The sequence below is a fragment of the Phoxinus phoxinus genome (assembly GCF_949152265.1).
Source record: "Phoxinus phoxinus genome assembly, chromosome: 22".
Lineage (NCBI taxonomy): Eukaryota > Metazoa > Chordata > Actinopteri > Cypriniformes > Leuciscidae > Phoxinus > Phoxinus phoxinus.
In genome coordinates this window covers 2,628,679-2,655,465 of record NC_136897.1, presented here as the reverse complement: position 1 = coordinate 2,655,465, position 26,787 = coordinate 2,628,679, and the positions used below count along the sequence as shown (strand labels likewise).

At 38.0% G+C, this 26,787-nt stretch overlaps 3 protein-coding genes across 7 annotated transcripts in view; 1 reads left to right on the top strand and 2 right to left on the bottom strand.

Annotated features, from left to right (window-relative positions):
* Positions 1–16,140, bottom strand: part of mybl2b (v-myb avian myeloblastosis viral oncogene homolog-like 2b) — a 29,083-nt gene extending 12,943 nt beyond the window's left edge. For 2 of the 5 annotated variants that reach the window (XM_079597606.1, XM_079597602.1), the window contains exons 1-7: positions 12,074–12,386; positions 11,329–11,425; positions 9,638–9,709; positions 9,457–9,549; positions 5,872–6,092; positions 3,206–3,353; positions 145–198 (exon numbers count right to left, since the gene is read on the bottom strand). In XM_079597606.1, the coding sequence (XP_079453732.1) occupies positions 145–198; positions 3,206–3,353; positions 5,872–6,092; positions 9,457–9,549; positions 9,638–9,709; positions 11,329–11,425; positions 12,074–12,093 (705 nt within the window). In that variant the 5' untranslated portion in view covers positions 12,094–12,386. Of the gene's footprint in view, positions 1–144; positions 199–3,205; positions 3,354–5,871; positions 6,093–9,456; positions 9,550–9,637; positions 9,710–11,328; positions 11,426–12,073; positions 12,387–16,036 lie in introns of those variants that run through there. The other 3 variants (XM_079597604.1, XM_079597603.1, XM_079597605.1) reach the window with 3 other exon arrangements.
* On the top strand, positions 13,033–14,848 carry LOC306990592 (uncharacterized protein). Its single transcript, XM_079597618.1, has 3 exons — positions 13,033–13,108; positions 13,220–13,790; positions 14,746–14,848. Exons 1-2 carry the CDS (start codon positions 13,084–13,086, stop codon positions 13,771–13,773), a joined length of 579 nt encoding a protein of 192 aa, XP_079453744.1. The 5' UTR covers positions 13,033–13,083; the 3' UTR covers positions 13,774–13,790; positions 14,746–14,848.
* On the bottom strand, positions 15,891–25,498 carry ift52 (intraflagellar transport 52 homolog (Chlamydomonas)). Its single transcript, XM_079597608.1, has 14 exons — positions 25,402–25,498; positions 24,925–25,207; positions 23,901–23,988; positions 23,667–23,796; positions 22,839–22,914; positions 22,656–22,727; positions 21,018–21,144; positions 20,694–20,777; positions 19,682–19,750; positions 18,124–18,278; positions 17,362–17,449; positions 17,102–17,210; positions 16,856–17,001; positions 15,891–16,140 (listed from the first exon to the last, which is right to left on the bottom strand). Exons 2-14 carry the CDS (start codon positions 25,041–25,043, stop codon positions 16,096–16,098), a joined length of 1,308 nt encoding a protein of 435 aa, XP_079453734.1. The 5' UTR covers positions 25,044–25,207; positions 25,402–25,498; the 3' UTR covers positions 15,891–16,095.
* Between the last annotated feature and the right edge of the window lie 1,289 nt (positions 25,499–26,787).

The window sequence follows — 26,787 nt, the reverse complement described above, 5'->3', positions numbered from 1 at the left end:
TGCTTATGTGTTAAATTACGTTTTTTAAAAACAGAACAGTTCTTAACAGGATATGAGAAACCGGCCTACAACTGACTTTGTGTGACATAATAACTATAATATAAAGATTTTGTAATTAAAACCAGAATGTTTTCATGTTTATACCTGCTTTAGGACTTGGCCTGGTCCCTCACTGGCTCCGTCATAGCAAAACTCCACCTACAAAACACACACATCAGCGTTAATCTGAAAACATTATCAACTGCTTATAATCTGCACTCAAAAACACGGTTGAAACTTAGGGCCCTATGAAATACATTTTATTTTTTAGATTTTTTTCTTTTTTTACAAATGGTAAATGGACTGCATTTATAAAGCGCTTTCACAGACCCAATGGCCACCAAAGCGCTTTACATGTTGCCTCACATTCACCCATTCACACACCGACGGCGGTGTCAGCCATGCAAGGCGCCATTCAGCTCGTCGGGAGCAGCTGGGGTTAGGTGTCAAATTTTTTTGGACTCCCACTTGATAGTAAATACAATTTTAGTATTCAAAAAGCATGTCTAATTAATTGAAATCATGAAGCATACAATTTAACAATAATTTATTAAAAATGTTAACAAATTACATGTTTAGGGCACTATAAAATATGTTTTTCCCCTCAAATTCCATTTTATTTTTTACCAAATTGTCAATGATCAATGATTTAACAATCAATTCTATAAAAAAAAAATATACATATATATATATATATATATATATATTAGAGCCGGGACTTTAACGCGTTAATTAAGATGAATTAATTACACAAAAAATAACGCGTTACATTTTTTTTAACGCATTTTAATCGCACTTATTTTTGCACCGCGGAGCGTTTCTCACTGGATGAGTTTAGGCGGACCGATTATACTGGAGCACCAACAGCGTTCATAACCGTCTATGTTCATAACTTGATAACTTCAGACAACAACAAACCACAGTGAACATGAACAGAGAAGCTGACGAGACCGCTTTGGTTGGCCCCGTGGATGGAACATTTTGTTATAAAAAACGAACGGATGGAAGCGTCGATAAGAGCATGGTTGTGTGCAAGCTGTGCAATAAGGAATTCGGAACGGGTATTGCTAACGTTACACTTAATGGCAAAAATAGCACTGGTCTGCTGGACTTGGTTGAACAAAAATAAACAATATTTTGTTGCTTAAGCTTATGTATTCAGTCATTATTCAATGGTTTACTAAAAATCCATGTGAAAAAAATTACTTCTCACTGTTCTCAGGTCAAATATTTATATGCGATTAATTAATTACAAAGCCTCTAATTAATTAGATTAATTTTTTTAATCGAGTCCCGGCCCTAATATATATATATATATATATATATTAGGGGTGTGACGAGACCCATATCTCACGAGACAAGACAAAGACGAGATTGGGTTCACGAGAACGAGACGAGACGAGATTTTTGCACAATATTTGATAGAAATCCTCAATGACAAAATTCATGACTGGAAAAATAGTCTGCAGGTGCATTTTGAAATGTTGTAACTAAATCATCTTGTAATGAATGTCATTTCAGTTCTACTTTATGAGTATGAATTATCAAATACATTGAAATACAACAATATAGAAGCACTGTAAAGGTTTTACCACAAACTCAACTGACTGGCTTCTCTCAAGTATGATTTCACACGGGTCTCTTCAGACCTTACTGTACATTATGAGCTTCCAGAACTTCTGATTGAGGCTGTGTGACCTCCAAATAAAACTACTTTTCACAAATTGAAAATAGAAATAAAAACTGTATAAAACAACAGTTTTTCTTAGTCTTATTAGTGCAAACGATAATTAAGTGCAAGGGCAACCATAATCAAAGTAGGCCAACTCTCTCTGTATTCAAAGTGCAAACAGACCAAAACAGAGACCAGAGCCACAACTATAACGTCCAGAGATAGGTTTGATATTGGGAGACGGGATATTGTATGCAGTCTAATTTGCGCGCATCGTGTTTTACTTTCATTTTCACTCAGTAGTGGCGGTGCTGAGCGCGCGTTCTACAAGATAAGGGCCATTCACACAGAGTGCGTTTTTGCTGTAAAAAGCGGTACGCTGGCAGTAGAATAAGGGAACTGATTTTAACTTGAGCGCCGCGTTTTTAGAAAGCTGTGTCATGCGCGAGACGCTGCAAAAGATGCAAGACGCGAGCGCAAGGTTACACATCCGTCTAGCGCGTTTACATAGAAAAACAATGGAAAAGTACCGCACTGGAATGGAAAAACACGTTCTGTGTGAACCGCCATCTCAGACATATCAAGACATCTCATTCTCAGAAGACATCTCAGATCGACTCTCTGTTGCGCAACAAATCCTCCGCCATCGTAACGCGATCAGTGAACTGTGATTCCTGCAGCACTGTCACAGTCTGTGTGCGACTGCAACTCGTGCTGGATGAGCAGAGTAGATGTTTACAATACAATAGCAAAACGACAGTGGAGGCGGTGCCGCGGTGTACACCGTAATGTAATGTGAACGTGGCAAATTCTTTGCTAATCATGGCGATATCGCGACACAGCTTTTCACTCGACGAGAAATCTCGTCACATTTTAGTCTCGCGAGATCTCGTGGCACGAGATCTCGTCACACCCCTAATATATATATATACACACACACTACAGAGTGGTCAGGGGTGTTCACTAATATGCACACAAATCGCTGCAAAAATGCTTTCCAACAGGTTTTATCGTAGTTTTTGTCCAACTCCATTGACTTGTATTGGATGTGCGGTGAGGTACGGTATTACTCCGCCGCTACCAACTGGGCTGGAGTGTCTATTATTCAAGCTCTCAACAGAGGAATGTACGGGTGGGAGGCGTTTGGAAAGATAGGTCCACGGTTTAACAACGAATGGTAAAACACCTGTTGGAAAGCATCTTCTGCAGCGGTTTTTGTGTGAGCGTATCAGTGAACAAGTTACAACCTTGGATCCGTTAGCGCCTGTACTAAGCCATTCGGCTGATATCTCGAAATAAGCGATAACTTTAATAATTTTCCACCAAAGAGGAAAAAGCTTCTGGGGGGTGTTTGGTTACTCCGAACCATCCCTTTAAGCTCAGAATAGATTGGAGAGAAAATGGCGATGCATTCGGAAAATATTGGAACCGATCCACGAATCGGGATGTATGGATGTATTGACCGAGCCCCAGTTCGGGTCCTGCTGACTGTACCTCGTGTTGAGCGGTCTCCTCAGACGCCGGCTCTTCTTCTTCTGTCTGCTGGAGAGCCTGGAGCGTGGGGTCCACACCGCTGTAGTAACCCGTCTCCACCTTACGCTTGATGGTGGAGTTCCAGTGGTTTTTCACAGCATTGTCTGTTCTGAAAGAAAAAAAAAACACAAAAATCTCCTCAATTTCACATATACCAGACATCTAACATCCATCAACTCCAGACCTCTCATATTCAGCCTCTGAGAAAAACTGCAAAAACATCCACCTTCAGACTACTGATGTTTATAAAGTAAACAAGAATAACTGTGTAATATTGTAAATAATATTTCAAGATGAACACTTACTGGACTGAAGCAACCTAAGCTTACTGGATTATCCATGTTCATGTTCACATTTGAACATGAAAAATCATGTTTGAGTCTCTTGAGGCTTTTTGAGGAAGTTTATTTGTTCATCTCTTAATCATCATTGCATGGTTTTAAAACTACAGAGCTTTGATAGTAAAATGATATTTAAATGCTTTGTTGTATGAAGGCATTATTGGCAGATATAGAGTGACGACTGATATTCATATGCAGTTTATGTTAGTCTGTTATTAAGATTTCACTGATTTACATTACAAGAGTCAATTTCATCTCACCTTTTGTCAATATGAATATCAGCATCTGCACAAATTGCATATTTTTGCTCAGTTTGGGCGTCTGAATAAAACTGAAGTGTTTCCCCCATATTCCCACTATATCAGTCAGACTATATGAGCCATTCAAGCCTGACGATTAAAGAGAAAAAAAAGCCTTAAGACGATCTAATATGATACTAAAAAAAATTTTTTTTTTAAAGAATTAGTTTTTCCTGACTATTATTTCTATTAAATTATTATTTCATTAACTTTTATTACTTCATTAAATTAGTTAATATATTATAGTCAAGTCAGCTTTATTTATATAGAGCTTTTTACAGTACAGTGTTTCAAAGCAGCTTTAAAGAGATAACAGGAAAATAATGCAACAAAGTTTGTTTCCAGAAGAAAATAGTGTCACAGTCCAGCTTAAGTTAGTTCAGTGATGCTTCATTTTTGTTTAAAAAAAGTTATTCATTTAGTTCATTATATATATATATATATATTATATATAGCCGCTCTGGAGTAAACCGTGATGTCATCGTCCAGCTCAATTCAGTTCTTGTATAATAGTGTCAACGCAGGCAGATCAATAATATTGTTGAATATTAAATGTTAAATTTAAGCCAAGCCAATGGCAACAAAGGTGGGAAAAGGCGACAGAGTATAGAGTATACTTTAGTGTGTATGGAGTATATACTTCTTTAGCGTGTATGGAGTACATACTACTTTAGCGTGTATGGAGTACATACTTCTTTAGCGTGTATGGAGTACATACTTCTTTAGCGTGTATGGAGTACATACTTCTTTAGCGTGTATGGAGTATACTTTAGTGTGTATAGAGTACATAATTCTTTAGCGTGTATGGAGTATATACTACTTTAGCGTGTATGGAGTATATACTACTTTAGCGTGTATGGAGTATATACTACTTTAGCGTGTATGGAGTACATACTACTTTAGTGTGTATTAGGGCTGTAACGATACACCAAACCCACGATTCGGTTCGTATCACGATTTATTTTATTTATTTATTTAAAAAAAAAAATCTCCATTTTTCCGGTGCTGATGCAGTGGTGACGCGTTTATGTTGTAAGTGTGGCGCTGCCAATATAGCACCTAAAAGTAAAGTACATACTACTTTAGCGTGTATGGAGTACATACTTCTTTAGCGTGTATGGAGTACATACTACTTTAGCGTGTATGGAGTACATACTACTTTAGCGTGTATGGAGTATATACTTTAGCGTGTATGGAGTACATACTTCTTTAGTGTGTATGGAGTACATACTTCTTTAGCGTGTATGGAGTACATACTACTTTAGCGTGTATGGAGTACATACTACTTTAGCGTGTATGGAGTACATACTACTTTAGCGTGTATGGAGTACATACTTCTTCAGCGTGTATGGAGTACATATTACTTTAGCGTGTATGGAGTACATACTACTTTAGCGTGTATGGAGTACATACTTCTTCAGCGTGTATGGAGTATATACTTTAGCGTGTATGGAGTACATACTTCTTTAGCGTGTATGGAGTACATACTTCTTTAGCGTGTATGGAGTACATACTTCTTTAGCGTGTATGGAGTACATACTTCTTTAGCGTGTATGGAGTACATACTTCTTCAGCGTGTATGGAGTATATACTTTAGCGTGTATGGAGTACATACTTCTTTAGCGTGTATGGAGTACATACTTCTTTAGCGTGTATGGAGTACATACTTCTTTAGCGTGTATGGAGTACATACTTCTTTAGCGTGTATGGAGTACATACTTCTTTAGTGTGCATGGAGTACATACTTCTTTAGTGTGCATGGAGTATATACTTCTTTAGTGAAAGTTTTGTTTTATGAATGCAGTAAGGTATAGATTGATGTTGTCTGTGTGCGAGGACTGAATATGGATGATGCTATTGTAACAAATCTAATTTCCTGAGAATGATTAAAGTAAACATCCATGTCATGTCAAGTTTTACAGGGTTAAAAGCCCGTTTATGGGGTTATGAAGGCGATTATGAAAGTAGATTGTTTGGCAAATCTCACCGTCCAGGCAGCAGTTTGGCGATCTCGGCCCAGCGGTTTCCCAGCATGCAGTGCGCCTTGTAGATGATGAGATCCTCGTCTGGGGTCCAGGAAGACTTCTTGACGTCAGGATTGAGGTGGTTGTGCCAGCGCTCCCGGCACTGCTTTCCCAGACGGCCCTTCAGGTGCTTCGCCACCATCGCCCACTGCTTGTTCCCGTACTTCTTCACCAGCTCGATCACCTAAACACACCACACACTCAAAGCAAGGCTTCACACACACATTTCTACAGCTACTGAGGAATGAGGAAATTAACGTGTTTTTTGACCTGTGATGCGTGTAAACCTGTCAGAGCTGCACGATTCTGGGAAAATTGAGAATCACGTTTTTGTATAAAATGGAGATTGCGATTCTCCCACGATTCTGAAGAACAAAATTATCAGAAAACTAAACTAAATAACATGCAAACTAGAAGTTCTGACAAAATGGACATTGCATTAGTCTTATTCAAATATATATCAATTTAAACAAAAAAAAAAATAATTGGAATGGTGTCAATGTCTCATTCATCAAGACTGGTTTCATTATTGAAAGTCAAATTCAAAGCAACGCCACAGAATCTGACGTAGAATCGTGCAAAGCGAGCGTCCAGAGTGTGTGTGGCACGATTCTATCTGGAGTGTGTGTGAGTGTGTGTGTGGCACGATTCTATCCGGAGTGTGTGTGTGGCACGATTCTATCCGGAGTGTGTGTGTGGCACGATTCTATCCGGAGTGTGTGTGTGGCACGATTCTATCCGGAGTGTGTGTGTGGCACGATTCTATCCGGAGTGTGTGTGTGGCACGATTCTATCCGGAGTGTGTGTGTGGCACGATTCTATCCGGAGTGTGTGTGTGGCACGATTCTGTCCGGAGTGTGTGTGTGGCACGATTCTGTCCGGAGTGTGTGTGTGGCACGATTCTGTCCGGAGTGTGTGTGGCACGATTCTATCCGGAGTGTGTGTGGCACGATTCGATCGGAGTGTGTGTGGCACGATTCGATCCGGAGTGTGTGTGGCACGATTCTACGTCAGCCGGTTCTGAACGCGCCTCTGCATTTATTCATGAGAATGAACTCTTAACCCAATCACTGCGCGTAACTACGCTAACTAACTACGCGTTTATTTTTTCAGTTTAACTGATGCGTGTCGTTTGTTCAGAGAGTAGTGCTCGTAAAATCTAATGAAAATATTCTTAGACCTTTTAAATGTTCTTCCGCATTTCTCCCTCGTTCTTTAAAGTTAGTTATCACATAGATGCCCTCAACTCTGGTCATATTATAATATTCATGTGTCTGTATAAGGAGCGTGTTTTATTCGTTGTTGTCTCTCCTTTTCTACAGCTTTACACGCCCATTTCTTGAGCTCACAGGTGTGAACGACCAGGCTCGTGACACTTTAATTCCTATGGACATTGAGCTTTACTCACGTGCGAATGTGACGCTCAACTTCTCAACTGCAAACGCTCGCAGTGGACACCCGGCGTCCATTGACATGGAAAACACACGTTGTTCGTGTGGGAATACGTGTTTGAATCGCGATCTTTTACTGATTAATCATGCAGCTCTAAACACCGGTTGTAGAGACTCCACAACAAAACCAGGAACCTCTAAAACAGCGTAATAGGGGCACTGTAACTACAGGGTATCTGCACATTTTTAAAAGTAAAATTTAAGGCTTTTTAAGACCTTTTTAAGACCTGAAGAAATCAAAATTAATACCGTACATTAGGGGTGTGCAATATTAACAATTAATAAAAGTTTTGTTGATAATAATTAGATGATATTTTACTGAATTTGTACTGGTACCATGCGCTGGTTTAGGCCTGTTGTTGACAGCAGACTCACAAAGATATTCATATTTAACATATTCTATGCAGTGGTTAGTTTACAGTAGTGACTGAAATTAAAAATGTTATTAAGGGGCAATATTTGTCACCTTAAAATGATTTCCAGGGGCATTTTCACCTAAATATGGAAATTATTTCTAAACGTACTTAGAAGGTATGCATCACCTTTTATGTCAAATTCTAACATTCAAATTAAATTATATTAGAATAATACAGTACCACTGTCAAATTAAATAATTAAATTAAAATCCATCCTTGCAGTGCAGAGGTGACAATATTTACACTTAATTTACAATTGCATAAATAAAGCTATTCAATATTTAAATATGAAATTATTTATAATTTTAACATTTTAATTAAAGGGTACTTTAAATATGAAACTAAACCCGTCAGTAGGTGGCAGTAAGTCACTGTCTTAATAAGCGAGTTGTTGGAGTCCTTTATTCAACAGATTTGTTCAAACGGCCGATTCAAATCATTCATGAATCAAATGATTCGTTCAAAACGCGGATTTCAGTTTAAAAAAATAATCGGTCTGTTGGACTACAGTTTCATTATGAAATTATCGTCGGTGAAATAAAGGGGGAAACAAAATATTGACAATATAAAAAGTAACACACAATGTTAACTTTATTGTTAATTTAACTGTTGTATAAAATAAATAGCACATTTGCAATTGTGCACAGGAAAACGGCACTCTTGCTCATGATTTTCTAATATAACAACATAATATGATATAAATATAAGAAGACAAAAACTCATTTGGGGACATACCTATAACTGCACTGCCATCACGCAGTGAAAGCAAGCATGAGAGACAAACGCGATGTCAGCTCGAACTCGCAGTGCCTCGTACGTAGTTTACAATGAGTACAATATCATCATAGTTCATAGACAATCCTAAACACAAAGAATGAACTTACTATTGAACTGACATTTACTCGTTTTCTTATCCTCTCCTCTCCTCTCGCGTGCAGGAGACAGACGCAGGCTAATACGCGGCCGTAAATTACGCGAATTGTCACGTGAACAAGGAAATCCACGAAGATAGAATAATAAAAAATAATACGTACGCTAATTAGATAGTTTTCATTTAGAAAGCATTTAGATACGTCGTCAAAGTGTCTTCTAAAATTTAAGACCTTTCATAGGTAAAAATAAGACTTTTCATAAGTAAAAATAAGACTTTAAGACTTTTTAAGGCCTTAAATTTAAAAAATCAAATTTAAGACCTTTTAAGACTTTTTAAGGATCCGCGGGGACCCTGAACTAATACACTGACATGAGGCTAAAGGGAAACTAGAAAAAAACACTATACTACAGAAATTTTCATGATATAACATCTTCAGACTTTTTTCCAAACTTGTAGATCACATTTTTAACCCCCACGTTGCATTTCGGTCATTTTAACCAGGAGATATTATGGTTATTATATTTGACAGATTATATTTTATCCAGTCATTTTATCTCTTGAAATGCCTTTAAATGGCAAATTAGACAGTAACAAGTAGTTTTACACTTGCCAAAAAGTGATTTAAAGCCTCCATAATGAGAGATTTAAAAAAGACGGTCATTTTTTGAACACGAACACCAAAAAAGGAAAGTTTTTACAGCACAGGGGTGAAAAAGAGAATTGCAGATCATAGGAAGCCTGAATATGGATTGTAATATAAAATAACTTCTGTATGAAATGAATCAGATGCTGTGATTAAGAGCGCACCTTCTCGTCCTCCTCTTTGGTCCAGGGTCCTTTGACAAGATCAGGATCCAAAACCTTGAACCAGCGATGCTGACACTGATGCTCCGACCGGCTCTTTATATTAAAGCAATGGACACATTAACATTGAGCTCTTAATGTGGAGACACATATCTCTCATCACAGAGGTTATGAACATACTTACTGGTAAAAAGCCAGCAATGTATTTCCAATCGTTTGGTCCAGCGTTCAGAACCAGTTTCCGCAGCTTATCGTCCTGGAAAAAATAAACGCAATAAAAGGGTTATATCATGTTTTATTTTTGACAACAATCTTTTTGATTGAAGCTGGATAACATGCGACAGTAAAAGGTGTATTTATTCTCTCAGCAGATCAGCTGTCCATCCAGGGGCGGTTTCTTCATTAGGGTGATTGGACGACCAAAGTGAACGGACGGATTTTTTCAATCCCATTAACCACAGAGTTACGCTAGCCGTCAATGCCTCTGGATAGTCCAATCAGCGTCAAGTCTCGTTCTGTGGAGCACCGCCTCTTTTTGGGCGATTTCACTCTGGCCGAGAATCGCCCTAAGTGTTCCCATAGACTTCCATACAAAGATTATTTTTTCCGAACTGCAGGCACTGCAATGCATTCTCTACGGGTTCCGGGAGGGCGCGCACTAACGTGCTTTCGTCATCATACGTAACCTTCACTTGTGCAGCGATTGGCAGAAACAAATACACCCCTATTAATACTCTTTAAGCTGTAGTGACACCCAATACATTTCTCAGTGCATAACTTACATTTCACGGACATATCTGTAAATGTTAGAAAATCAAGCAAATATTTAAATTTTTCTGTCAGGAGTGGACGGGCCGTCTGAAAGCTAAACTTACATGTTCACGAACGAGCGCCGCCGCGTGCATGCGCGCCACACAGACGGACCAATAGAATAGCAGCACTATAGTTCTGACTAAAATATACATATATTTTGCTAAATATATTTGTTTTTGAATATTTGTTGTTGTTGGTGAACATAAATGATACATGTAGAATGTCAAACCTACTAGTGTATTTTTATGATAGCAGTTTTGTTTTTATTTATTTTCATTTTAAGTTTAGTGAATTTAACTACTTTAAAAAGCATTATTTTGTTTTTAGATTGTAATGTTACAATGTAATGTGATTTGGTTATTCACTATGTTTGTTTTCATAGCCTTCATATGAACATTGTTTGTTGGCCAATATTGGCCAGGATGTAAAAACATTTTTAACTAAATTAAATAAAAACTATTTTTTTAATTCAAATAGAAATATATTTTTTTTTTAAATGAAATTTTACCATATTGGTATTATACAACCGTACCTTATTATGGCATGCTTTAAATGCTGAATTGTCCATGTTAAGCAGTAATTATACATTATCATCACTGTTAAATGTTTATTTAACAACTAGCCTACATTCAGTCCTGCATTACATTTGTTTGCGCCCCCCCAAACATTTTAGCACCAGTGTGTCCATCCACTGTGTCCATCCACTGAAAGTACATCATCTTGCAGACATATTGGGAGATAAAGACTGGCAACAAGTGATATTTATATGCATTTTATGTGAGTAGTATGTTATACTGATAAAGATCTCAGTCTTCTGAAGACTTTTTAATCACAAAAACATCCGTTTATCATATTTGATCAGGGTTTATGGGTGTAAACATTAGTCTGATGGATTTGGAAGAACATGAAGGTGAGGTTTATTTTGCACTGATTCTTGATTGTTATGAATAATCTCATCTTTTGGTGATGTACGATGTTACTAAAGATTTCAGCAATAAAAGACCTTTAACCCCAGCAATGCCTGTGTGTGTGTGTGTGTGTGTGTGTGTGTGTGTACTGTACCTCCTCCTGGGTCCACTTCACTTTCACCTTCCCACAATCCTTCTGATCAGCAACATCAGAGTCTGTGTCCTGACACATGGCCTCTTCCTCATCCTCACTGTACACACACACACACACACACACACACACACACACACACACACACACACACACACACACACACACACACACACACACACACACGTTAAGGGCTGGGAAAACAGCACTGTCCACAGATCAGCAAACACTGGCAACACTGTGTTGAGATACACTGACACCATTAGGCAGGGAAGTGTGTTTACATCTTGACTTGTGTTTGTTCGCCAGAAAATGCTCATCAAAACTAGATTAAAGCATGAGCATCATGTTGAACATTAGCAGTGCTCATAAAACACGTCCAGGCTCTACAATGGTGAAATGTAAAGGATCACATTCAGATAACGTTACTCTCAATCTAATATTCTCAATGCATATGTCAGTTTTTATCCAAACGTACACATTGCACTGGTTTGTGTTCCTCAAAGACACTGTAAACACAGTAAACTCAAACTCGTGGATATAATGCTAGTCTGGGCTGAGTCGCGTCTGTCTTTGTGCTTTACATTGCGCGGGCTCAACATTGCATTCACAAACTTCATGTCAACAATCTCTACGAGCTCAATCATTATGTCGAATGCATATTTTGTGCTCATTTCCATGCACTATATTAAAAAAATCTATTACAGTCATATAAAGCATGCGAGGATAATAAACTTTGTGTACTTACCCGCGCGCCCACCACGACATTTCCCGAATGTTTTATAAAAATGCTCCGATGAAACTGATCTTTACGAGGACACAGTGCGGACAGCATACGATCGCAAAAACATCTATGATGTTAATGAGATGATGGTCGATCAAATACAGCAAGAGCTTTCATTAAAAAGCGCGCAACTACTCTCCAGCTGAACATCTACTGCGCGCCCAAGTTTCTATCTCGCGCTTCTTTTTCTCAGCCATTCCCGCGAGTGACGTCAGCGAACACACGCTGCGCGCGCAGCTCCATGAGCACAGGACGTAGTGCGTGCGCGCTCGGAAACACATGTACGCGCTTCTCTAAAAAATATATGATTTTTTTTTTCATGTTTGATGTCGTAAATCACACCAAAGCGATTTAATGTACTTTAAAATAACCAAAATATGTCAGAAAAATATATTGTATATATTTGTTTTGAATATATTCCAGTTGCTCAAATCAATAATTTGTAAATATTTCTTTAAAATCAAAAAAGAGTAATTCCAACTATGGTTAGATAGATTCCTGATAGAACAACTTTAGGATGTATCATTTGTTTAATTAACAAAGTGTGTCACTGATTTCGCGTTACAATAATTGGTTTAAAGTTACAAATGAACAGACGCTGAAAACGAATTTCTGCTTCATAATTTATCCTCGATTATAACTTATCTTTCTTTTCCCCCATTTTTTTCCCATTAAAACAATCAAATATTGCGTATGTGGACGTGTTCGGAGAAAATATCTATTGAAAATATCATTTTAATTTTACGAAATTAAACGAAATTACTAACTTTACTTATTATTAAAATCGCTATATAAATGTAACAAATTATTATAATATATTATAATAAATTATTATTACTTGAATAAAGATTAGTTCATTCTGCTGATCGACATCATGACCCGATCAGACTAAACAAGTCAATGGAGAACTAAACGAGCCAATCAAGGCACAGCTATAAATGCAAGCTGAGTCTAATTAACAGCACACTCTCCTAATGGATCCAGGACGGGATAGACCAGGTGAAGTCCTAATGCATACAAATTCACATTTTAATGTTTTAAATCAAATCTAACCATACTTTGTCACTAGTATCTGTTTTCACGCATAACTAAACCCTGCTTGTTTTGTAGAGCTGACCAGGAGCTCCGAGGGCCCGTCCATGTCGGAGTTCGAGAGAGGGTTCTGCACAGACCAGAGTCTCTCTTTATCAGCGGTTTCATTCGACGGGTTCCTGCGGCCGAGTAAAGGTGTTGTGCTGGAGTATTCGGAGCCCAACCCGAGTCTGAACTACTCCACGAGTCTCCTGTCTCCTCTAGTGGCCCTGAAGAACGCCCTCTCTCCAGGCAACAGTCCGGCGCAGGGCAAGTCCTCCACGCCCTACGAGAGGGAGAAGCCGGTCCTGGCGAGCTCGCTGGACCTGTCCTGCGTCGACCTGACCGCCACACACCCCTCGTGGGAAGTGTCCCTCGTGAAGGCCATCGCCGAGAGCCCCAAGTCGTGTTTGGAGTCCACATGGAGTCCCATTAACCCCTCGGTGCCTCCTGAGATCTCGCTGTGGGCCGGGCCGAATGTGTCCGGGGATCTTCAGCGCTCCTGGAGGGAGATGGTCTGGCAGGGATCGGGTCAAGCTCCGGCTATCCCAGATCTCAGAGAGGAACCGGCTTCATCCAACTTCGCCATTTGATGGATGCCCACTTTTAGGTGTGTATGCTAATCACGGTTACTTTTACAAGTAATGCATTACAATATTGCGTAACTCTCCCAAAAATAACTTTTTATGAAAAATAATGTTATATTGCATTTTATGTAAAGTTACATTACTTTTGCGTTACTACTTCTCACCTGGGCTTGTTAGTTTAATTACAACAAAAAAAGTAATATTTTTGGCAAATGTAAAGGCCCTTTCACACCAGGAGTGAGCGAGGAAATGTGCTGCTGTTCTGCATTAAAGAATAATACACTCTCAAAAATGCTGGGTTGTTTCAACCCAATTTTAGGTAAAATATGGACAAACCCAGACATTGGGTTAAACATGTAATTTAAAAATGTAACCCAACGGCTGGGTTTGTCCATATTTGACCTAAAATTGGGTTGAAACAACCCAGCATTTTTTAGTTTACAGACGTTCAACACTCTTATTTCTAAATCTAATCTTCAGTAACTTGTGTTTATTGGTTGAATTAGATCATTGAAGGTCCGCAGCAAAGACATTGGTCAATAAAGTGAGATTGGATGCATAAATTATATTTGTGTAATTTCATATAGTTCATTATAAAAGTTTTGAGAGCAATTCTGAGATTGCATTTTACTGTTTTTATTCATTGAGGATTGTTTTCGTGCAAGTGAGCGGAGTAAATGCATGTTCACATTTAGTCTAGAACTAAAATAACCATGATTACACACACACACACACACACACACACACACAAACACACACACACACACACAAAACTTTATTTCTCTCAACATGGGGACAGGAGAAATGTCAGTCAGTTACTTAATTTTTAAAATTAACAGATATTTTTTTGTTTGATAAGTAATCCGATTACATAACTCGCGTTACTTGTAATGAGTTTACCCCCCCACACACACACTGATGCTAATGCTAATCCTTGAAGTAATGTGAGGTTGTTCTAACTTCTGCTTTGTTTTACAGATGAGGTGAGGCTTACTAATGGCACCTGTGATTTATGTAAATGTATTTGTACTAAATGTATTTATTGAATGTTTTTCATTAAATAAAATGTTGAAATGCCTATAATATATTTCTTAGTAAATGTATGTTACAATCTACTGAAGATTGTGTTGATTGGGTGTGAGCTTTACGCTGGAAAAACAAGGGAAATAAGAGTTCTTACGAAGTATTGTCTTGTTTTCCAGTCTTGCCTAAAGATTTACTTGAAGCAAAATGACTAGATAAATTAAGACATTAAGTATTGATCTCTGAAGACAAAAACAAACAAAAAAACATAAGTTTATGCTTAAAATAAGAAAATATCTGCCAGTGGGGTCAGAGAAATAAACTTGATTCAAAGGGAAAACTGGATTATTTTTCTGACCTCATTGACACTCATCTATTCTTGTTTAAGCAAAAATTCAGTTTTTCAGATAACAGGACTTGACATTAGTTGAGCAGTTTTGCTTCTCATGTAAATGTTTATTAAAAAAAGTTCAAATATTTGTACTAGAAAACAAGATGGAAATCTTGAAGACTTTTTTTTTTTTTGCAGTGCATGAAGCACTTGAATGATTTACACCGCAGTGATCAACAACATGTTTAGGTTACAATTTCCTGTCAATCATGTGCCAATGAAATAAAGCCGTGGTTCCCACCCGCGGTCCTGCAGAGTAGCCCCAGAACTGCACCTGAAAACATTTTATTGCGTTTTGGCCGTTCATTTACACAACAGCAATTTGGACCTGAAAATACAAACTTTTGAAAACCGGTTTCAAAGTACAAGTTTCTGAAAACAAAACTGTCGTCTCCGTGTAAACTACAAACACATGAGTTTGAGAAAACAGTGGCGTCATGCGTTACACCTTCAGTCGATAGGAGCGTTAGTGTTTCTGGATCCATATGAACGGGAAACATTTTGACAATGCTGTCGTCAAATGTTTCCCTTATTAACGACTCCCAAGACCTGAAATAAGTGCGTCCGATAAGAGACATAAAACATGGGGAACCGAACTGACAACCACTGAAACAAAGCCAATCTTTTGCTTAAAGACGTCAGAGATTTCTCAATCTCGAATATTGGATGTGGATGCCAATGTGTGTGTGTATACAATTATGTTCCAACATGAGAAAACAAAGCTCATATTTATTGGAAAAAAATAACTCAAATATTACAAGAAAGCTTGAGAATTCTTTAAACCATAGGCTTAGAAAATTCTGATGAAACAACAGTTTGAGTGTTTATATTGAGTATATATATATATCTACATACACACACATCTCCAAATCAAGTCCTTGCTCCAGTCCTCCACTGCTCCACGGTCTCCTGCTTCAGTACATGTTGAATCTTGCTTCTGTGGTGTCAATATCATGCTCCTTGAGGAAACAGAAAAAAGAAGCAATCTTAAGGCCTGTTCACACCGGGACGAATTTCACGCGCGATATTCGCCGACGTTTAACGCCTCGTGACTAAACAAAGGGCGCCAATGTGAGTGTGCACACCGACGCGTAAAAGCGTCATTTTTAAAAAAAATTACGCGATTTGACGCGCTGGCGAGAATTTCAAACCGTGTTTTTGAGACTGTCTTTGGTTCACTGCAGTTTTAAGCAGAAAATACTCAGCAATGCTGTCGACTTATGAATTTACACATGGTGTGTCTTAAAGCAGATTAAAAACACCACATAGACACATAAACTACATTAAAAACTGGATTTTCACCACAAGACGACTAAGATCTCAGGTTACTGTTTTTCTGAGCTTTGCAGTATAAATCACCATCCACTTACGTTGTACTTTTTGTCCATCCTTTCCTTTTTGTAAAATCCTACCGGTTTAAAAATATGTGGGTGCAGAAATGACAATACCAAATTATCATATTATTATAAATCACCATCCACTTATGTTATGTGGAAAAGTGGAAAAGCTCTGACTTTTTGTCCATCCTTTCCTTTTTGTGGTTCACAGAAAAAAGAAAATCCTACCGGTTTAAAAATACGTGGGTGCAGAAATGACAATACCAATGGAATTTTTAAAATAAAGACTAAATGAATGGCCAAATAAAATGAAAGTGTTTATGTGTGTCCAACTTACTACATTGAGCTTCTTGAACTCCACCACCTGGAAGAAGACGTGCTCCAGTATGTGCTTGGCATCTCTTTTGTCCTTGTCCAACTTCCCTGTCACTCCTAAGATGTCTCCACATTTACGTACATAAAACTCGAGATCATCATCGGTACCTTAGAGAAGACAACGCAAGCATTACACATCGCACAAACTCGAGACAGTGACAGGATTACACATCGCTCAATGCATTCGGAGCCAATGGTAGAAACTCACATTTGTTTGAGAGCTGAGCCAGCCTCACTTTCTCAGAAGAAAAGGTCTCGTCGAGGTCAAAAAGGTCAAGCATGGGTGGGCGAAGGTCCCTGAACGCTGGCTGGAAGACCTGAACACAAAACAACGCCTCAGTCCAACACAGATCATCCACAAACACACTGAAGGGAATAATCAAAGCACACTATAATAATGCACTGAGTTGAGATGGAGAGAAAATAAAGGAGGAGTGTGGAGAGCTGATGTGATGGAGACGGACTCACGGCCGGTTGCAGAAGAGGAAGAGGAGTTTCAAACTGAGGTGTGATCAGCTGGAGAGCTTCATGTTTGACATTCAGCAGCTTGTAAGCACTAAAAACACAGACGTTCATTAGTTATTCATATTTCAATGCATGTCTGATTGGCCAAGCACTAGTAATGTAACAATATATCGTTATACAAAAATATGTATCGTGGATAGTTCACCCAAAATAAAAATTACTGTGTGAGAAAAAAAAAAATCTAGTTTTCAGAGTTTTAGTGTCAGTATTACTTTAAACTACTATATATATATATATATATTGTTGAATATAATGTATAATAATGCAGTGGGGAATATGTGTGTGTCCTGATAATGCCAAATGTCTGATGTTACCAGTAAAAGTGTCCGACATTAATTTAAATATATCTAGTCAGTGACAGTGAAAGCATATTCATCTACAATAATTCAGTATTTTCAGCTTCAGAATCATGAATATTGTTATTCTGGTGTCTCGATTGTCCTGTGCTTTGGGTTTCAGCACCAAGTCCATCATATTCATTTACACACACAATGTAATATCAAATTTAGCATTTTAATCAACAGTTTATTTTTTGTTAACCTTTTACCAAATGTCTTGGAGTATCGCAATAATATTGTATCGTGAGTTCAGCATCGGGATATGTATCGAACTGTGTGACACTGTTTTCTATCAACTCAATGCATGACTGTGTGTGTTTATGTCAGAACACAACATGCAAGCCTCTTTAGGAAATGTGAGTCTTACTCCAGGACAGAGGGAAGAGTGTTTGTGTGCAGCTTTAGCAGAGACATGTCAAACAGGGACGTGAAATCTCGCGGGTTCTCGTCTCCCTCCTGCAGACACACTCTCAGACGGTCAGACAGACTCCCTGTGTCCGGAAGCATGGTGTAGTCTGTGATCTGGGGAAAATTAGAGGAGGATGGTCACCTCACAGTCCTGAAGCATGAGCTGTGTGTTGTGTAGTCAGTCAGATACACACGACTGTTCAAAAGTTTGAGGAAAGAAACATAGCGTTAAATTGATCAAAACTCACAGTAAAGACATTCAGGGCCCTATCTTACTCCCAGCGCAATTTACTTTGTACTGGACGCATGTATCATTCCTATTCTGCACTCGCGCACAGCGGACTTTTCCCTCCACAGACGCACGTCGGTAAATTAGGGAATGAACTTGCGCTCGCGGGGGCGGTTCAGTGTAAAGAGGAGTGTGTTCTGGCGCAAAACTTCCCTGGTGCTATTCTGCAGTTTAAAAAAACAATTCCGCCACTGACCAGGAGAAAACGAGTTTAAAGACAGCGGCGTTGCGCGTTATTCATATGCTATTTTAAGGGCGCGTGCTTGGCCATAATGTAGCGTGTGAACAACACACACACTTTGATTCTCTCATCTACACAGACGCAGCAGTTTTCATTTTTGCATACATAATTACAAGGAAAAATATAAGAGGGAAATCATTGTTGTGTCCATGAAGATGTGAAAAAAAAAGGCATAAATCTAGATTAGGCTACACATTTACCCAAATTATTATACGCCTGTTTAACCGAAGCTAATTTGTGTGGGTTTCTCCCATCATCCCCAATGTCACTTCTCTGTGTTTTACGGCCCTGACGAGAGCGTCGGTCTCCTCGGCTGTGAACCGCTCCTGGTGTGCGCCGGCAAACCCGCCGTTATAATTGCAATCCGCGTTGGAACAAGCGCGCCGGCTCTTAAAGGGAATGTGAGAGGACGCTCTGATTGGTTTATTGCACGTTACGCCAAAACCACACCTATGAATAATGAAGCGACTTCAGACCAACACATTTGATTTCCGGGATCCGCCCACAAAGTTACTTGCGTTTCGTGTTTGATACATGCGTTTCAGATCGATAAAAATGGGGCCCTAAGAGTGTTAGATTTCTATTTATAAATGCTGTTATTTAGAACTTTCAATTTAAAATGTATCACTGTTTCCACAAAAATATGAATGTTTTTAACATTGATAATCATAAATGTTTCTTAGACAGCTAATCATCATATTATACTGATTTCTGAAGGATCATGTGACACTGAAGACTGGAGTAATGATGCTGAAAACTCAGCTTTGATCACAGGAATAAATGACACTTTACTATAAGGAATTCCTGTAATTTATTCTACAGGAATAAAAGAGTTATTTTAAATGGTAATAATTTTCCACTGTTTTACTGTATTTTTCACTTGGTGAGCAGAAGAGACTTCTTTCAAAAACATGAAATAAATCATAATGAGCCCACACTTTTGAACAGTGGAGTATTGTCACACAGATATGAGTAAGTTACGCTCACCTCTGGGTCTTCTGCATCTATCTGGTTGAGAGGAACGCTATCGGTTGTAAGCCACTGGAAAACAACATCCTGCAACATACACATTATATTACATTAAAAAACAATACATTCTAAACAATAACCACAAAAGTAACTGAGTTTTTTTACATTTTATGAAGGACATGAGAGTGGGGCTTGCCCATGCAGACATCACTACCACAATCCTAGTCGGTGTTAAATAGTTCGAAGTGTTTGTTAACGTTTTGCTATGTGTTTGCTAGGGTGTTCTGTCTGGTTAATCTGGTATTGTTTACCCGGAAGGACTATAAAGGCAATAACACACACACAACAGAGTCAGCACACTCCCACAAAACATGCATTGAGCCGACATAACAGTGTAATAAATGTTTGCGGGAGCAAGTGTGCTGACTTTGTTTTGTTTTTTATAAATCCTCAGTTACGCACCTGTATTTCAGATATTTTTGGATGTGCATGCTTTATATGTTTTTAAAATAATAACACATCTCTTCTGTAAAAGCGACTTTGTAAATGTTTTCTAAACAATTGAGAATCACACACTAACGTGTCGTTCAGAGCAACACACGTGTGCAGAAATACGCCCTTTTTGCTAGTAAACGTGTGATAAATGACAGAAATATGTGTTCATAAACATGTTTGAGATCATCTGACTGGAAGAATTGTACAATATTGAACACTGAGAATTCTGTCAACTGAGACTTTACTAAATCTGGCTCTGACTTTCAGTGACAAACTGTCCATGATGCAAATCGGGGCAAACATCTGGACAAAAGTGTAGTGTATTCCAGCCTTGAGCCTCGTGATGTGAGGTTATCATCCATGGCACAAACTGTGCAAGACGAGCTACTGTACGGGTGAGAGTTTAGGGTTAGGGGTTTGTTCAAAGTGTGAGCAATAGCACAACTACTCATTTGCAATTAATCACTTTGAACAAACTCCTAACCCTATGTTTTTGCCATCAGTGACATTTTGCAATAGCAAATGAGTATCCTACCATGATTTTACTGTTCTCCTCCTTGTCCAGGTACTGGTCACTGAACATGTGACATGATCCCAGAACCGCCAACTTGCCAGCGTTCTAGACACAAACAGAGACATGGAAGCTCAGAATGAGGGCCAGTGAGTTGGACAAAGGTACGATCATCAGAATGACTGCACACACACACACACACACACACAGACACACACACACACACACACACACACAGACACACACACACACACAGACACACACACACACACAGACACACACACACACACACACACACACACACACACACACACACACACACACACACACACACACACACACACACACCTTAGGCTGATGGAAGGCAAGAACAGGCCTGTTGAGTGGGAAACACACCGAGCCCGTGGACAGGACGGCCACCGCAGGCTTCATCACATTTAATGTGGCCCCATAAGGGTAGACGAACGTGAGTGCCCTGTTCAACCATCAAATAAAGAGTAATTACACATCCTGATGTGGGAGTTTAAAGTGCCCCTATTATGCTTTTTGGGATATTATCTTTCACGTGGTGTGTAATAGAGATGTTTGTGAATGTAAAAGATCTGCAAAGTTTCACAGAGTTGTTGGCTCCTGAAAGACAGAAGTGATTCTGAACTGAATCGAGTCGTCAGTAACTCCAGTCTCACTTCCTGCTGAATCTGCGTAGGTTTGTAACAGATTTGCATAATGCCAGTCTATGTTCTTCATTGGCTGCCGTGAACAACGTCTACTTTGACCCTCAAACACTGTAGTTTATCTGAGACTGGAAGAGTTTGTGTTGTTCATGTGGAGAAGACGCTGTTTTCTGCTGACAAAGCAAATCCACTTTAGCTACGTTTCTTAGTTACGAATTTACCTTATGCACAACATTTGAATATTGCATAATTTTTTTGCAAATAAAGCTGCGTTTTCATCCCATGTGTTCTAGAGAACAAAATATCAGTAATAAAATGTAAGTTGCTGCATTCGGGCTCTTTTTCCCTCCATCATAAATGAGTTCGTCTCGGAGCGTCTCACGAAACACAATAAGCGCTGTCATGTTCTCTAGTGTTCGGATGCTGGTGTTCGGGAACACAATCGCGTGAGACGCTTCTGGAGGGAATTAAACCGAATCATTCTGATGACAGACTTTGACTCAGGCGTATCATAACCTACAAACCAACATTTGAGATGCTGCGATGTGATTGGTCCGCTGTTTAGTCCCGTTATCCAATCACAGCAGACGCTGAGGCAAAGAGTTTTTTTTGTTTGCGCATCAAGGGATTTATTCAGTAAATGTGTTTCCATCGTAGTTTATGCACGTCTTCTTATAGGATAAAAATGTATTCACCTTACTTAAACACACAAGGTTTTTATGTGCAGTTTTAGACGCATTTTTATGATATATATGAAAATGCACATAAAATAGGTGGATGGAAACATGATGATGTACTTTCAAAGGATGAGATTGAAACCATCGTTACTGTTCATATCTCTGAGTAGCTGAGGAAGATCCTGCGCTGAAATTCAGATATGCTAATGAGTGTTTGGTTTCTGACACGGTCTACCAATCACAACAGACTAGGACGTCTGACCAATCAGAGCAGAGCAGCTCTCAGAGAGGCGGGGTTTAGAGAGACTGAATCCTTGATGAAGCGTTTCAGACACTGAGAGTAGAGCTGACGCTGCAGTGGAGATTATGAGGAAATGTAAGTGTTTTTTGAGCTTGAATGCTTGTAAACCTGTAGTAGGAGACTTCCTTTACAAAATAACCTGTAAAACAGCATAAAAGGGGCACTTTCACTGTAAAACCCCTGTATCTCTGTGTGGTTGGTAAGACAGGAGACACTGGAAGAACTGGAAGAGAGGGCTACTCTCTCTGAGAAAACCTTACAGGTTCCTCTGTCTCACTCCTCAAACATTGATCAACCGCTGAGAACATAACCAGAACATTCAGATCAAGCTTACTGTGAATTATTCCCCGAGCTTTCTTCATCAATCACCCCTGTGACCACTTTACCAGCGGCACGGCTGATCTCCCTGGAGAAAACAAGAAGATTCAAATCATTCCTGTAAAGACTGGTTAGTTTCAATATGACCTCCACACAAATGCACAGAGAAACATTTCAACACATGATGGGAGACACAAACCTGTTCAGGACACCATTAGACACAAGTGCTTCTTTGGGGTGGAAATATTTATAATAGACGTTCCTTATTACGGCATCTGCAAATCCAATACAAAGAAAAAAAAATACATTTCAGAATAATGTTTAAACTTGAACACACCTCTTCCCAGATGAACATATATATATATAAAAAAAATGTAATTCAAGATTTTTATGAGGCACAAAATAAAGAATGTCAATATAAATATAATACAATTATACAATATAATATAAATAAAGAAAGGTGGTGGAGGCACCATAACATCATATTAAAGAAAAATAACTTTATAATTTTTTTTTTACATTTTGTTCATAGCATAATGTCAAGATGACAAGATCTTTGGGGGAAACATTTTCTGTATCTTAAGATCTTGACTTGAAAAATATGTTTGAAAAATTATACAGTTGTGTCTACGCAAATGTTTTTAATGTGTAAGGAAAGTTTATTTACCAACATTTACACCATTTTAAAAGTTTTGATTTTATTTAATGTCAAAATGTTCCTTACACATTAAAAACATTTGCGTAGACACAACTGTATAATTTTTCGAACATATTTTTATATATATATATATATAAAAATATATATTTATATATATATATTTAAGATATATATATATATATATATGCATTATTAAATACAATCAATATATATATATATATATATATATATATATATATATATATATATATATATATATATATATATATATATAAAAAGCAATAACCATTTTCTGAATTAACATAAACATTTTGTTTTTGTCAATGAGACTGTGATGTACAGGTGACATTAAAACCCAAACACACTTACCATTGTTTATCATAATGCCAAACTCTTCCAGGAGGAAGTTGATATTAGTGTCATATTTCATTTCTCCTCCTTCTCCGAGCATCACCAGAAGACCTCCACCACCGTCCAGATACTGCTTGAGCACCTCCAGCTGCAGCACACAGCAAACATTCAGCAGATTCACAGCACGCTTCTGCTGGCGTTCCTCTGGACTCATCGTGTGTGTGTGTGTGTGTGTGTGCCTCAGAGTCTCACCTCAGCCGCAGTGAACTTCTCTCGAGGGCCTGCGGTGATCCATAACTTCACTCCCTGGAGTTTCTCCAAGCTGAGCTCCTCTTTGATGCTGAGGAACATGTAGAGTTTAGTATGGAAGCTTGTTTCCGCAATGAAATAAGATAAATAAATAAAAGTAGACTTTTTTTCCCCCCTTCTCACAATTGTGTTCATATCTCACAGTTGCAAGTTATAAACTTTTAATTGTGTTTACATCTCACTATTCAGACTTTTCATTCCTCAAAATTGCGAGATATAAACTCGCAAATGTATCATTTTAGTTTAGGTACATCTCATAACTTTGACGTTTTTCTCGTAATTTTGAGTTTAAATTCCGAGTTTATACCTCACAAATCAGATTTTTCTCAGAATTCTTAGTTTATTTTCCACAATTTTGACTTTTTTCCCTCAGAATTACAACTTTATATCTCACAAGTCTAACTTTTTTCTCGCAACTCTGAGTTAACATCTCTTAATTCTGAGTTTAAACCTCACAATTATGACTTTTTCCCTCAGAATTCTGAGTTTATTTCACACAATTCTAACTTTTTTCTTGTAATTCGTAATTGAGTTTACACCGCAAGTCCGAGTTTACATCTTGCAATTTTAACTTTTTTTCAGAATTGTGACTTTATATCTATAATTCTAACTTTACATCTTGCAATTCTGACTTTTTTAACCTCATGATTCAGAATTGTGAGATAAAAAGTCACAACAAGTCCATACTTCAGTAGCATTGTTTTGATCATGTAGATTGGTCTAATTTGAATATGAAAAGTAAGACTGATCACCCCTTGGCAAACTGCTAACTGGTCAAACTAGTTTAAGGGGTTAATGGGAACATTCATTTCTAATGGGTATTTTATTTGCATATCTGCAAATCCAACAAAATGTGTGCATAATTCCTGTTTTGTGATATAAATGGGTAACGTTACATCACCATGTAGTGAATAAAGCTCCTTAACACCTGTAAACATGTTTACACGAGCCATTTAAGAGATTTCACCTTTGAATCTTCCATTGTGCTCGTAATTTCTTCTGCAAGGACTTATATCCAGAGTTGGAGGTGAAGAGCTCTCGTTTGGATGCGTTGAAAACCACAATATTTCGTTGCTCTTTGTCCATGCTGGCATATGGATCACAATATTTACAGATGGACAGATTACTGTCTCTAATACACAAAGCACGATGCTTTCGTCGCTGTTTTCCTCACAGGCTGATGTATTTATTATTTCAATACATTATCGCCTCATGACAACCCCGACGTTGAACGACAGCAACAGCAAGAACTGCAAAATATACATAAACTGTAAATATTGGGCATTAACATGTCACCGTTATGAGCGGCTAAGCTAGCAAGCTAAAGCTAATAACTCTCGCTACACAACTGATCAAATCTGTTAAATAACTGGAGAGTCATAACGCTACGTCATTGTACAAAATGTAAATGCTTCTAAAAAAACGATTAAGTAATAAAAGTTACCATGAATTCCCCCAAATGTGGTGGCCGTGAGCGATGCATTGTGGGTATGTATGGACAACACAAGCGTATCTAGGGGCGCTTCCTTCATAGCAACTGTGTGTTTGCGTAACGTTACTTGTGTAAAATAAAACGGGATGGTTTTTTTATTCGTTTTTAAAAGTGACAATTAGTGATTAGTGAGACAATTATGGATGCCCATTTCCGCAACATAAGAAAAGAGCTTTTGCTTTTGTTCAGGCTTTGTTAAATCATAACTATGACATACCGAGTCTTTTTGTCTCTCCACAGGTTAACCTATAAGATGATTAACGTAATTAATTAACGTATAAGATGAGAAGTCGAAATTATGGCATACCAAGTCATCATAACTATGACATACTAGGTCATTTTTTAGACCAAACGTCAAAATTACCATTTACCAGGTAATATTTGAGAAGTTGGCACCACATATAATTTAAAAAATAGAAGAGGAAATATTATTAGTCAGAACAAAATGACCTGATAGGATGGGTTGACACAAAAATATGGCTACCTATCAAATATGGACATGAAATATTGATTCGAGTTGAAATAATTGTCTTTTACTTCTAGATTGGGAAAGTAGTCGGTCTAGCAAAAAGTCGAACCACTGCAACAATATTATTTGATAGATTAATATGCAATCCAAGTTATACATTTATATTTACTAGAACCTCTCTCTTTATGTTGTGTTGGTTCGTTGTTCTTCGGTTGTTGATACAGGGTTAATAAACTTAATTAATAAATTAAATCGATTAATCGTATCTAACATAATATGTTGTGTCTATATAATACATGTACAAACAAGTATACACATTATTTGCACATTATGTTAGTTGTGACTAATCACAATGAATACAATTTTACAGCACTAGTTCTAATTTTTTTATCAAGTCAGTAACAGAAACTCTAAATACCTTTCAAAACTGATCATTACTTTAATTGGTGACAGACAGATATACATTACATATAACACTCATTTCTCTGTCATTTTCTTTTTAATATTCTGTAGTCTGAACTGTTCAACAGACCAGTTGTAGGAATTTTAGTACAGGAAGGCAGTGATTATTTGAATTGATTTACTAAATGAAATGGCTAAATGTTGTGCCCTGGCCTAAGGCCCTCCGTCACAGTCTGATGGAGCTGTAATCTCTTAAACAGACTAGAGAAAACTGAGTGAAAGTTTACTGAATGATTTATTGACTTACCCTGATTATGTATAGTGAGATTCCTCCAGATGACATAAAAGAAAACAACAGAACCCGTATGTGAACTTCACTGCCAATAGATTTAATAATATTTAAATACATATTTTGAGGTTGAAGACTGGACATGTCTCGTACAGGCATGTGTATTTGCCTTAATTAC